This window comes from Fulmarus glacialis, unplaced genomic scaffold (assembly GCF_000690835.1).
Source record: "Fulmarus glacialis isolate BGI_N327 unplaced genomic scaffold, ASM69083v1 scaffold24222, whole genome shotgun sequence".
Classification (NCBI taxonomy): domain Eukaryota; kingdom Metazoa; phylum Chordata; class Aves; order Procellariiformes; family Procellariidae; genus Fulmarus; species Fulmarus glacialis.
Window position 1 is genome coordinate 5,037 of NW_009198784.1, and position 13,265 is coordinate 18,301.

At 40.0% G+C, this 13,265-nt stretch overlaps 1 protein-coding gene across 1 annotated transcript in view; it reads right to left on the reverse strand.

Annotated features, from left to right (window-relative positions):
• Positions 1 to 650: 650 nt before the first annotated feature.
• Positions 651 to 13,265, reverse strand: part of ENTPD3 (ectonucleoside triphosphate diphosphohydrolase 3) — a 17,326-nt gene continuing 4,711 nt past the window's right edge. The window contains exons 2-9 of the mRNA XM_009573044.1: positions 12,545 to 12,662; positions 8,768 to 8,918; positions 7,892 to 8,051; positions 5,559 to 5,789; positions 4,840 to 5,112; positions 4,632 to 4,742; positions 3,974 to 4,111; positions 651 to 884 (exon numbers count right to left, since the gene is read on the reverse strand). Coding sequence (XP_009571339.1) covers positions 651 to 884; positions 3,974 to 4,111; positions 4,632 to 4,742; positions 4,840 to 5,112; positions 5,559 to 5,789; positions 7,892 to 8,051; positions 8,768 to 8,918; positions 12,545 to 12,662 — 1,416 coding nt within the window. The remainder of the gene's footprint in view (positions 885 to 3,973; positions 4,112 to 4,631; positions 4,743 to 4,839; positions 5,113 to 5,558; positions 5,790 to 7,891; positions 8,052 to 8,767; positions 8,919 to 12,544; positions 12,663 to 13,265) is intronic.

The window sequence follows — 13,265 nt, forward strand, 5'->3', positions numbered from 1 at the left end:
CCAAGATCTCCATGGTACCGAAAGATACAACTCAGTTTTAAGACAGGCTTGAAAGTCCTGAGAGGTGTTGGCAGTTTATTACACCTTTATGTGGTAGGGATCAATCAGTTTGGAACAGCAATAAAAACAATTCTATCCCAGCTGTTCCTTTCAGTTCCTGTCATTACCCAGTGCTTGTTCCAGTTTCAGAAATCAGATTATTTGGGGCCTTCAGTGTCAGCACTGCACACAAGAACAGCTACCATGTTTCCGCCTCCCACAATTCCTACTGACTTGTTTAATTTTATCTTAAACAACCGCTGCCATGATCAAATCCATCATCACTTGAGTTTACCCGTTAGCGCAGACTTAATGAACAAAAAAATAATACGTACCTGGCAGGAAAAGCTATTAATCCCTTATCAAGCAAAGTGACATACCTGCCCACGTTTTCTCTGCTGCACACTGGACAAACTAGTTTTACAGAAACAATTGCCAAAATATTTCAAAAGCATTCCAATTCACCATATCACAAATTCCTTTGTGTCTCTGTGCTTCTGGTCCTGAAGTCTTTTTGCCTGTCTTTACTTCACCCTCCATTTTTCAAAAATAAAGTCCTACTTAACTTAATAGCACTATAAAATTTCTGTTTTGTCTTCAGTAAAGTTCATTCACTCTGGAATAAATACATGTTCAACACGACTGATGTTCTTCCGATTACGTGACACAATACAGAAGTAAACAAGGAAGAGAAGAGACAGCAATGCCGTAGCTGTGAGGAAGACGAGGAGCCCAGCAAACAAAGAAGGTTTCAGAGGTAATTGGATCAGCTTGCCTTCTGCTGGAATCATGTTCGTGAGGCTTAACATGTAACCGAGTGACCATGCTATACTGCTGTTACCAACCTGAAATAAAGACAGAAGAGTCCTATTCCCATGGACTTTTCAGTCAAAGAAAAGAGGTTCCAAAAGCTGATGCTGATGCTGGCAATTGCCCTTTATGTTAGCAAGGAGAAAACTTCAGTGGAATACACAAAGATACAGAACCATTTTAAATTACCCTTTTTTTGTAGTTCCAGAGGATGCTAATAAAATTGGTCACTACGCTAAAGAGACACAGGTATTAGATGGATGGGTACAAGGATGTGTGGTATATATTCAGACAGCCAGTTATGGGATTTTCTGTGCAAGGAACACACTTTTAAAAAAAAAAAAAATCAGCACTACTGTGCTAATTCCTAGAATTAGCCCCTCATCTTAGCCAAATCCTAGGATGTTATTTAGTTCAAGCAAGCGAAAAACCCCACAAGGAGTCCCACCGACAGGGACAAAGAGGAGGCCAGGGTAAAGTCCCCAAAGCCGGAACTCTATTTATCATCTTTTGTTCCATGGTTGGTTTTGTGCCTGCAAATGAACAGCACTAGGCTCTTCCATTTAAAAAATAAACGTAAGTGGAAAATTACTTAGGAACAGGTGATACAAAAGCAAAGGGGGTATGTTTGTATTTACTCCATGGTCCTCCTGTTTTGGTGTCTTTCCCCACTTCTAATTTGAGCAACAGAGTTTATCAGTTTTCCACTGTCTTTTTCATTAAATCATCATCCTGCCACTTGATAAGCACAGGATCAAAGGGTGAAGATAGTGTGTCCCTTGTCCTCCTCCCACATGCCCAAGCTCCAATAATGGTTTGCCTATTTATATAAAACATATAACCACACATCAGTGCCTCCTACAAATCAAATCACAACTTTAAAAAAAAAAAATCTATTGTTAAACAGAGTGAAAAAATAAGGGGGGAAAAGCATTTCAAGAGAAATTAGTGGAACTTATTAAACAAGGGCTAGCCTAGAGGGCCAGATACAAGATATGTATTTGGTTTACACTCTAGCATAGGTTGCTTTCTTTTTCAAAGGGCCTGCACCACCTTCAAATCACTCCAGGTAGTTCTAGGGTATACTACAGGACAGACAAAGCTGAAGTTGCGTTCCTCTACAACCAACCAGCTCTCCCAAACTCATCTGGCTTTCCATCTTTATTACAGGTCATCCCACTCTGCAACTACAGAGATCAGTTTGCCTGAATGGCTGCCTGTAAGTAGTTTGCTTAAATTTGGGAAAGCAAATCTGGGAAACCAAACCTCTTTGGTTATTCTTGTATAAAAAGCATCATGATGAAGTTGAGGGATGACCTTTAATAAATGATTTCATGTTTCAATGAACAGTTTTAAGCAGTCAGCTACTGGTTGTAGGAGACCATAAGGGCCTATAATATTTAGTCCTTTTTGTAGTTGTGTATATCCTAATACCTTTTGTTTAACTGATTAAAAAAAAGCTACAGCAACAGGAACTGGAATATGAGAGGTGAGCAAAGAGGTAAGATGGATCAAGGTAGTCTTTCATTGCTGAGAGAGGGGAAAAACTCTCATGAGATTTAGAACTTTTGCAAATCATCTAGCTCTAGATCTCGCCCACATCTCAGCATTGGGTTAAGGTTCTTTTTCATTGGTTGTGTTCACTAATTAAAAGGAAATATACTCCTAGCATAGACAAAAAACCCCACCCTCCACTCTTGGCAAAACTGTGCTGTTATCTCTGGGGTAGCTTAGCTGATCAGTTAACATTAGATCTTATTATTTTAGTAGGGGCAGATCTAATTAAGAGAATGTAGTTTTTCCTTTTGGAGTTTCATGATTACCCTACTGTAAAACCTAGGTAACAAAGGTATTAATTTCAAATAAGCCTTTTGGGTTTTTATTTTGCTCGGTATTTTTATAGTCTTGGCTAAATACACAAAAATGTTGCTGTGTTTGGCTGCTCCCGTCTGCTGGGGACAATACAAGGTATATTTAAATAGCGAGACAGATCCACCCTCCCCCAGATTCAATTCAAGATCCCAAAGTAAGCTCTATGCTGATTTCCTGGTAGAAGGGCTAAACTCTGGACACGCCTCCAGAGCTGCTAATGGCTGTCCACCAGAGGACAAAATCCTACTTGATTCCTTAGTGCACCGGTAATAGATATGACCGTTCAGAAAACATTGCTTACTATTTCTCATTTACAGCTTGCCAGCATACCCCGCATTTAAGAATACTCCATGAAGATCTACAAACTATTCTTTTGTTGGTTTTGCATGCAACTGCTGAAGCATTTTCAAACTGTATGGAGACTAAGAGACAGTCTGGACAAGGTTTTACAATAAGGGTCTGCACAGTAGCAGAGAGGAAAGGATGGAGTCACAGAGCACTGTGGGGACCACAATTCTTGATGTAACAGCCAAGCTTAGATAGTGGCCATGCCTTCTGATTTGGAAGCAAAGATTTCTTAGCAGTAGCTTTAGAATGGATATATACAAGTTCGTTCCAAGTACTCTGTTTTTTAGGAGAAAAATTGAGGTCAGGGAAGAGAGAAATGCAGCTATTACACAAACATTGTAAGCCTTCTCTCTCTGCCAACTGAAAGCCAATACCCCATCAATATACATTCTTATTCCAGAGAACCAGATTACGGCACAGATGGACGTGCCAGCTGAGGATGAAAACTGCTCTAGTTGCTTCATCACCGCTCACCGACTACAAACCAGCTCTGCTGGTTCCCCCAAGGCTCTGCCAGCAGACAGAAAAGCGGGAGTTCTCCTGTCCAGCTCAGCAGGGTTAGCTCAAACTGACCTTGACTGGCAAGGTGTTTCAGGCAGATCACTGCCTAGAGCAAGCCACGACTTCAACAAACTGGGGCAAGGTTTAAAACACAATTATTAGATCCTTTCTTAAAGCTCTTTAAAAGAATATAGGCAGCATCTCCAAGTAATGCTGCAACCCCTGGAACCAGGCTAAGTTGCTACTGAGGCTTGAAAAGTGGCTTTGTCTTATGCCAAACATTTGACAATCATTTACAAAGGCTGTTTACGACTGTTATATTTTTGTAGGCTGCTGCATCTTCTGCCTCTTTCTAAACTTCTTTGGATTAATATAACAGTAAGAGGAAATGATTATTACTCACCTCCTTTTGAAAATGTATCTGTGGCCAAGTTTCTGCATCAAAGTTGTAACCATGTATAAGCAAGTAATAAATGAAATTGGCTGAAAAACAGTAGGATCTAGCATACATTTCTTCAAATTTAGGCAGCATAAACTGGAGCTGAAAGCAAAAAGCTTTTTAAAAACATGTACATTATGAAAAACAAATGCTTTTGTTTTTTATAACTAGAGAACACTTTGGATTCTAATTAGAATTAATTAGCATTTCTCAGAAACACCAAGTAAAATTGTGGACAACTAGATACGGAGATTTAGAAAAAGAAAGACCCTGACAGTGATATAGCTTATGTGGTAAAAAATGAAAATAAACATAAAACTGCACATAAAAGATTGAGGATATTATGGTTCCTACATTTTCCATGTCATCTTTACAGCAGGGTTAAAACTGTGAAATGAAATGTCGGAACCTAGTCCAAGTTTCAAGCATGCTAGAAATACTACATGGTTTGAAGTAAACAAACATTTTCCCCCAGTAAACAGTGGGAAAACAAATGTTGAGGTTGATACAGACCTTCTGAAAGTTCTGAATACCTGTCCAGTCCATACTCTTTTTATATCTCCCTTTCACAGATACAAAAGAAAAAAAAAACCACCCCAAAAAACCCAAACAACCCACTTACCTGTGCCCAGCTCTGTGAACAGAAAATCCACATACTTGAATTGAATTCAGCTAGGGAAAAGTGCCCAGATAAATTCAAAGCATTAATTGTATAGTAAAATCCTGAGAAAGCCTATAGAAAAGGAGCAGATGACAGGCCTGTTACTTTCAGAACTACAGAAATCAAAAGCAAGCAAGCTCAAAAAGAAATGCTGTGTTTGCAAACCTACCACAAAATTCCCTTTAACTTTTGGCTGATGTATTCCATTAAATGGACAGTCTTCTCTGTCTCTGCAAGCAGTGAAGTTAAACAATAAAGAAACCATCTCCTGGCACAGACCTGGATCTGCTGTTCCATGGAAGTTCACAAGCTGGTTTGGGTAGTAATTTGCTGGTCTCAGAGACTGTGTACAAAGGCTGCCAGAGAAGTGCTTCATCGTTAATGTGGTATTATAATTCTGAGGGTAACAGGGGTTATCCACATTGGAACTGGTGTTTGATTTCTGGAAAAAACAAACAAACAAACAAACAAACAATAAAGGCTACTCAAAAGCAAGAAAGACCTAATTTGATATTAACTATGGGAATCTTTTTAAACCACATATGCATGTATTTTTGTTCTCTTCTCTGTCATGGCTGATCAGTACAACATTGCTGATCATTGTAATTCATAGAAACTCCTTTCTCAAAAAATCATTGGCAATATCAGCAAAACACTTACAGGACTAGTTGGGCCTTTTTGTCAAATGGTGCAAAATTCTCACCAATTTTGAACAAATATGAAGATCTTTGTATGAAACCTAAGTGTGTTTGTCCACAACTAAGCGCAACAGAGCTCTTAATGGGGTCTCCAAACTCCACCAAAGGGAAGCGAACACAAGCCTAAAAACCTGCTCAGACAATTACTGAACACCTGCAAGAGCAACATAGCAAAGGGTCTTAAACAGACCTGGAGCAGCAACGCTAAAAGCCTTTTCTCAGCTTCATCTCTCCCGTAGCACTGGAAGCTGTGAGTGTAGACATTGTAGTTGTAACCATACAATTTCACTTGCAAGGTGCTATTGAAGTTCTCCTGAGAGTCCTCTGGGATAAATGAAATTTGAGTGGAAGCTCCTCCAAGATCCAGTGCACCCATAGTCTCCTTTCTGTAAGGATGAACCCATGTCCTCCAAAGATTTCTCTACATGTTAAAATAAAAACAAGGCTAATTATAAATATCACCTGCTTGTTCTCCCTTCAAGCTTTTCTACTCTTAACTTTTTGAGATTTCTCCCCCTCTTTGTCCTGCACCCTTTCAAAAAAATCTTAGCTCTGACGAAAACATGCAGATGTTTTTTATGTAATAGGGATGTACTTTCACAAAGTGAAGTGATCTCAAAAGATGGAAACAGGAATGCAGTGTAGCTTTCAACTCAGAGGACGGCACAATGATCAAAGCACAGGATTAGCCAGATCAATATCTGTATTAGAATGCAGGGAATTGAAGTCTAGACATCCATGAGATCTTGAACAAATCTGGGAAATAGTATGAAGAGTTGCTTGTTTCAAGGCAAGAAGAATTATTAAAAGAATAGAATATTAAGAGATCACACAGAAAAAGAGAGTGAAAATAGAGTGAAAAACACAGAAAAGTCAAATGAAAGCTCCATCAAAGTCAAAAGAACAAGGTCCCTTAATCTGTACATTTCTTTCACTGAAACTGCAGTGGCAAAAAATCTGATCCATTCAGCTGGCATTTTCCCCTACTAGCCAAAACATTCCTCAAATTCTGTATTTGAACTACACAGTGACAGTGCAGAATAGAGATTTTGTATGATTATCTATCTCAATATTTACTGTAGTATTATTTACTGAGCATGATGGTATGAATATATACACAAGAAGGGAAAGAAACTTTATGGGCTAGCAAATATACTCACAAGAAAATTCTACAGTGAAAGATTCCCATTAACAGTCCCTAGCAGAATTTGACACTTAGCCCATTGGAACAAGACTGGCGAAAATTTCGCTCTGCTATTAGTGATATTGCACACGTAGGTCTTCACACAACTCTCTATACTAAAGTGGCTTCATACTGTCTTGCAGTCCCTTCAGTAGTCCTTATGAATCTGCCATATGAAATTTGATATTTGGATTATTAACATTCATATGGTAGAAGACTGACATCACCCGGAAGTTCATGATATCATTTTTGTTGCATGAAATGCACACAATGAGAAAAACTCTTCCAGAACGTTGTGATTCCAATACCGTTTTTCTTAATTTTGCAAGAGTCAACAACACATTCACCATGAGCTATAACTCAGATCACCAACAACTAATTCCTGCGTATTAGTTGCCATGATCTAACAGGAACCATTCAACCAGGACAGCTAATAATACTCAGGGGTTTGGTTGAAATTTCTTTCAACCTAGCGAGACTATCTGGAAAAAGTGCAGTTAATGCTAAGGGCAGTACACTGCTGCCATGAATGCAGATGAGCAGTTGCTGATCATCTTGGTACAGCTTTTACTGGGAATGAAATTATACTGAATCCCTATATGTAACAAGGGGTATTCCAACATATTTGACTCCCTCTCTGCTATAAGGCTCCTGCCTGACCCTATTCTGAGTTCAAGAACAGCGTAAGTATCTTTATATTGGTATCACTTTGTCTGCACAAGACAGTTGGTATCACAGCCCACTGCTCATAGCCTGCAGCTTTTCAGCAGTATTGGAATGAACTGTGTATGAGTGATTTCTGGCTCAGCTGAGGCACATTTCGCCACATCAACTTAACCATCTTCACTGCTTCAAACCGTCTTGTCTGCTTAAGACAAGTGAGCCAACACTGTCAAACAATTTGGAGGCCCCTAAACTGTGCAGATCCTTCACCAGTAGAGCTGCAGGGACAGCAATCACCTGAGGAAATCACAGAAAAGCAGAAGAAAACATCTTTAGTTGGCACCACTGTCAAGACAATCAACACCTGTCACACTTAACATACCAATGCATTTAAAAGCAATGCAACTTCTGTTTCTAGGTAAGGCATCCGATGTCTTTTAGGGAAGGGCCCTTTTTTTTGGATGAACAATTTTACCTTTGCCATATCACGTTCCTGTAACATCATACTCTTTGAGTTATGCTTTCTTTTTTCTATTACTGCCACAAAAAGACCCTGTTATGTATTTCAGTGAAAACGGAAGTTATAGCTATGATGTTTTAACAGGCATGTCCTCTCAAACTTATCATTTATAAGAAAGAAACAGCGAAAAGAAAAGCATGCAGTTTTTTCCACACACCTCTAAGAAATTGCCCATTAAATAGTTGGCTGTTATCCATCCATACACACCTTCCTCTGGCCCAGTTATGATTTGCGCACCCCTAAATTCAAAAGGTTGTGCTCTGAAGTAGTTTTGAATGCTTGCAAGGACTTCATTGGCTGCCGTTTCATTTTGCAACCTAAGCAATTCACAAAACATGAGATACTGAGCATCTGGAAAGGCAATTTCATGTGTGTTGTTCACTGACTAGCAATTCAAGAAAACTCCTACAATCACCTAATAAAAAATGGACATTGTTTCTCTAAAGGGGAAGCTTATGATAGGGAACAGCCAAGTATCCAGCATTGTTTCAGCAAGCAACTCTCACTATGTGCAAACTTCACTCTTTATCATATAAGTTTGTGGGTGCTTTGTTTCTTATATATACTTTTCTTTTTAGTGAACTGAGTGCTTATATGACAGCTGCTCATTAAAACAGTTCTGGAGCCTTTCTTCCCACTCTGTTTAGCCACAGAACAAACATGGCCACATCATACCACATTCACACTTGGAAAACTCTGCAGTGTCTAGCTTTAATCTGCCTTTGCTGCCCACATTAACATTATCTGTTTACATAACACTGAATTTTAAGACAGATATGGAAGAGAAAATTAAACTCTTGCCTTCTCCAGAATAAAGCAAGCATTTCTTTTCAATATGGCATAACAGAGGATTTTTATACAGCCCCACTATCCCTATCAAAAAAGTTAATTAAATTAAATTGGCTGGGCTCCATTTCCTTTTGAGATAGCCAATTTCCAATGGATAAAAATGCGTCCAGTACATTTTTCACATTCTGTTTTCACAGACTTCTACGCTAGTACGCGTACAGAGGAGTTCAAGTTTCTGCCATACCTCAGGAGTCTCATGCCAGCTGTAGCCCCCAGATAAACAGAAGTGTTTTTATGCAGATGAACTGGGATTCTCTCCTTGACTTTATTCAGACAGTCATCAAAGGGTTTAGCAAGAGCTCCAGGGTTACTCTCATAGCTGGATATACCAGGGCCTAAAAGAGAACAAGTAGATTGATTTAATTCTGCTTTGCCAACTACAAATTAGCCCAATTAGCAAACAGGTGTACGAGAAAGAGATTTCCCCCTTCCCTCCTGTAATTGCAAACAAGGATAGAATGGCTGAAAACTACAAGTGCTTACAGAATAAACAATGTAGTGACTGTATCAGCTATGTGAGACAGAGCAGATACTTGCAAACTGCTCGCCTGTATTTCTGTGTGTATACGTATACACCTATAGCACCATACCTAGAATAAGATATACAGTATAACCATATAACAACACAATGACAGCAGTTCTATATTCATGAGGAAAATAGGTTTACTCATGGCAGATGCTGTAGAAAACAGCATGTCTAATGGATGTAAAATTTCTCTGATCTGCTAAAGTATAGAAAATCCCTCCTTCCACAACCTAAGACAAAGATTTCCTAACATGGTTTTCCACAACTGTCGTGGACATCATGGCATCTCTACAGCTCACTGCTCTCAACTGAAAATTAAATAAAGAAACTTCTCCAAGGAATTGCTGGTGAAATTTCAAGATGCACACAAATGGCTCTTGAAGTCATAGAGGTCCAAGTCTAGGCTGGTGCATAAACTACTAAGTATTTCACAGCTTTCCAAATTTCTAAAGCCTTCAAATAACAGGAATGAGAGTCACACCATGCTGCATATTTGAACATAACTATTTGAACAATTAACATCGAAGTCTTTCCTCCCTTGCTCAACACTCCAAGGACCAGCAGGACCGCAACTTGTTCAGGCTCAACTTGGGTGTGAATAAAAACATTCCTTACTAAAATTCCCTAGCTGAGGAAGTTGCACAGGGAGAAATCCAGGCATTGCCATGAAGCCATTGCCCCACAGAGCACAACTCTGCCAGAACTCCATCTAGTTCTCCTGTAACAGCCATGTCTCTCACAACCTGATCCCAAGCTAAGCAAAAGGTGGCTCTTACAGAGTTAAAATGAGAAACCATTTATGTTCAGCCACATTGCATTGATAAAAACAGAAGAAAAAATAGGTAAGACTTTACAGACTCCATACTCCACCACTCCCTCTTCCACAGTATGAACATAAACATTACCATGTCATCACTAGATATTCACAGCCCTGCTTTGGAATAAGATTTTCTAAAAGACTTAAGTCTAGCACAGGCAGGCCTGAAGCTGGAAGGAAAGCTGTTACTAGAGGAAAACAGAGCAGCAACTGCTGTTTTACATCCTCAGCAGCTGCTGTTGCCTCACACTCCCTTGGCGGCAGCAACCTCCATCTCCCAGTGTTCAGACAGAGCAGGTCACAAGGCAGTGACCATTTTGTTCTGGACAAACAAATTTGCCTGCTTTGCCGATGCTTAGAGCCTGACCAGGACACATTAACTGCGCTGTATAGAAAGGGTTTTGATTTGCAGCTGGCTCCTACACACAGGGGCAGAGGTACCTAATAAAGCCAGAAATGAAATCACAAAACCACCACGGAACTTCTAGAGCAGTTGATCATTTGACTTTCAAGTTCAGTAGATACGTGAAAGTCTGCCTCTCAGTATGCCCAGAACCATCCCCCAATTTAAGTGCTTAAGGCTATGGTTAGAGGGTCACTAAAGAAACACTGACAGATGTGTTCACCATCGTCCCCCACGGCTTAGTTGGGGACCTCTCCCATGAGCCCTCTGTCTCCTCCAGTCAGAGTCACCCAGGACTGGAACAGTGAACCCTGGTGATTTTGTACACTGGAAGATAAGGAATACTTTGGTTGACCACGGTTAAGGCCCCTCTGGACCTGAACGGTTCACAACAATTTGGACTCCTCCGTTTTGCAATTTTTTGTATTCCACGGAGGTAAAACAAAATCTAAACCAATTAAAAAAATTCACAAAGTACTCCTCTGCCATTTTTCGAGGAGAAGAATAACGCAGTTTCTCTGTGCATTTTTCTCACACCGTAATTCCTGAAGGCAACATTCCTAATGAGTCACACGAGCTAGCAGAGCATACCCCCCACCTCGGCAGGCTGGCTGCCATTCCTGCAGTCTGTAAGGACACACCATTAGGCACATGACAGTACGTTACTTCTGTGCATGTTACACTTGCTTTCCTTTCCTTGTTTTAAAATTGCTAAGAATGTCCACACACATATTTAACGCTGAAGATAGAAATGTTGGTGCGGTTAAGAAACCATTGCCTTGTACTCATCTCCTAGTTATTCATAGACCTTATGGCTACATCTCCAGCATCTATTTCCAGACACAAAGAGGGACAAATAGGGATGCAGGATTTTGCGTGATCATGACTGAGAGAGAAGGAAAGGGACAAATTCTCTTTGAACGCCACAGTTATTATCAGAGATCAACAAAATCTGCACTGAGACTTCCTGAGTTGGCCTACCTTCTCCTCTTACCTAACTTGCAAACCCCAACCAGTACACTAAACAAAGCAGTACAGCTGAAGTCAGTATCTTAGAGGATAATCTAAAGCTCATTTAACTCAGAGTAGCACAATTTATTAAGTTTGGCTTCCTGCAGAAATCCCTTATGGACTAGCTGCTGTTTAATAATGTGGATTTCTCTCCGCTGCCTGGCCACCTGTCTTCATAAAATGTGTGAAATTTTGGTATCTTTGAAAGTTTAGTCAAATGTCACTGAAGTTGACTAAGAGATTCAAAAGCTGTTATGAAGGAATCCACAACAAGCTATTAGAACATGTACTTAACCATACCGGAGTGTGAGCAAAAGTCAGTCTAGTCTAGCGTCCTCTCTCTGAGAAGAATCAATGCAAAACCTCAGACAAAAGAGAAGGCAGGTAGGCAGTGAAATGTGTCGTGGGACACCTTCCAGCTGTGCACAACTACAGGTCTTCCTGAGCCAAAGGGCAGACCTGCATATTTGATACGACTATGACATCCTGTCAGAAACAGTTCTGCAATTTAGCTATTTTACTTGATAGTTTTATTACATGCTTCCTAGTTCTGTAGTATGGAGAACCTCTTCCTGTTCACCTTCTGCATGCCCTTCATAATTTCCCCTCAGTTGCCTCTTTCCAAGTAATTACAGAACAATTCCAGATGAACTGCGTAAGCCTTGTTTCTCTAGGAAACATGACTCAAACAGCAGAGATTTTTCTTAAAACTTCACTAAGACTTCTGGAAAATAAAAACTTATTTGTCAAACTCCTATAGCATAGCTGACACCCATTTTTGCCTCCATCAAAATTAATGGCTAACATCTAACAAGGGCTAGATCCGCACTCTCCTCAAAGACTTTTTATTCCAAGCTATTTTTAAATATATTCTATACTTTCCTTTTAAAAGAAATTATTTCAGGGCACAAGGACTGAACATTTACAGGGCCTGATTCTCTGTAGATCAAATTCTGTCTGCACCAATCATGCACTGCAGTGGAGTAAACCAAGTTTAGCTACAATTTCCTCTCTCCATTGCAGATTAAAGCACTCTGCTGTATCAGTAGGAGAAGGATTGATGCTGACAGATACAGACATAGCCTTAACAGTTCTTGCTCCCCAGCACTGAAAAGGGAACATAGAGGGGAAAAAACAGTATAAGCTTCCCGATAACCTCTTCCTGGAGGCTAGAAAGAAATAAGGAACTTCCATTTGAGCTCACCTTTCACATTGCACTTGAAGGTTTGGCTTACTACTCCCGTGTCATTTTCTTTTTCTGCTGGCCATTCATAGACGTAGACTGTAGTCCGAGAGGATCCAGCATCAAGGACTACTCCATACTGGGGAGAAAAAAATAATACATTAGATCAGGAAGCAAACAGTGACAGCTTAAAGGCCCATATGCAACTGTACTTCTTAGCACCATCAAACACTTTAGAAAATGTATGCACAGTATATTTACAAGAGATTAATTCTAATGTTACGCGCTTAGGCATGAATCCAACAGCCAAGCGCAGAATGAATCTGGCTGCAAAACAAAGAACATACTACATGTCATCAATAATTTATTCAGTGGGGATGAAGAATGCTGATCTCCTTTTAGCATCAGGTTCAAAATCCACACTGACACATAGATAACACTGTGTTAGGAACTGATTTTGCAGCAAGTTCATTTCCCATTATCCTAGCTACAGTCCCTGGATGCTGAAGGGTTTGATACCTAAGCACAGGCTTTAGATTCAAGGATGCACAAGGGATCCATAAAGCTATAAGCAAAGAGGTAAAGTACATAATAGTCCACAGTGAGAATGATGTAACAAGTCTGGTTCTTTTCTAATTGCCCCATAAACCTCTCCCTTTGAGTGGTTTAGGCAGTCCACCTGAGAGTTTGCCACTGAAAACAGGCTGTGCCAGAGTGTGAGACAACAAAGAGGGACAGAGAA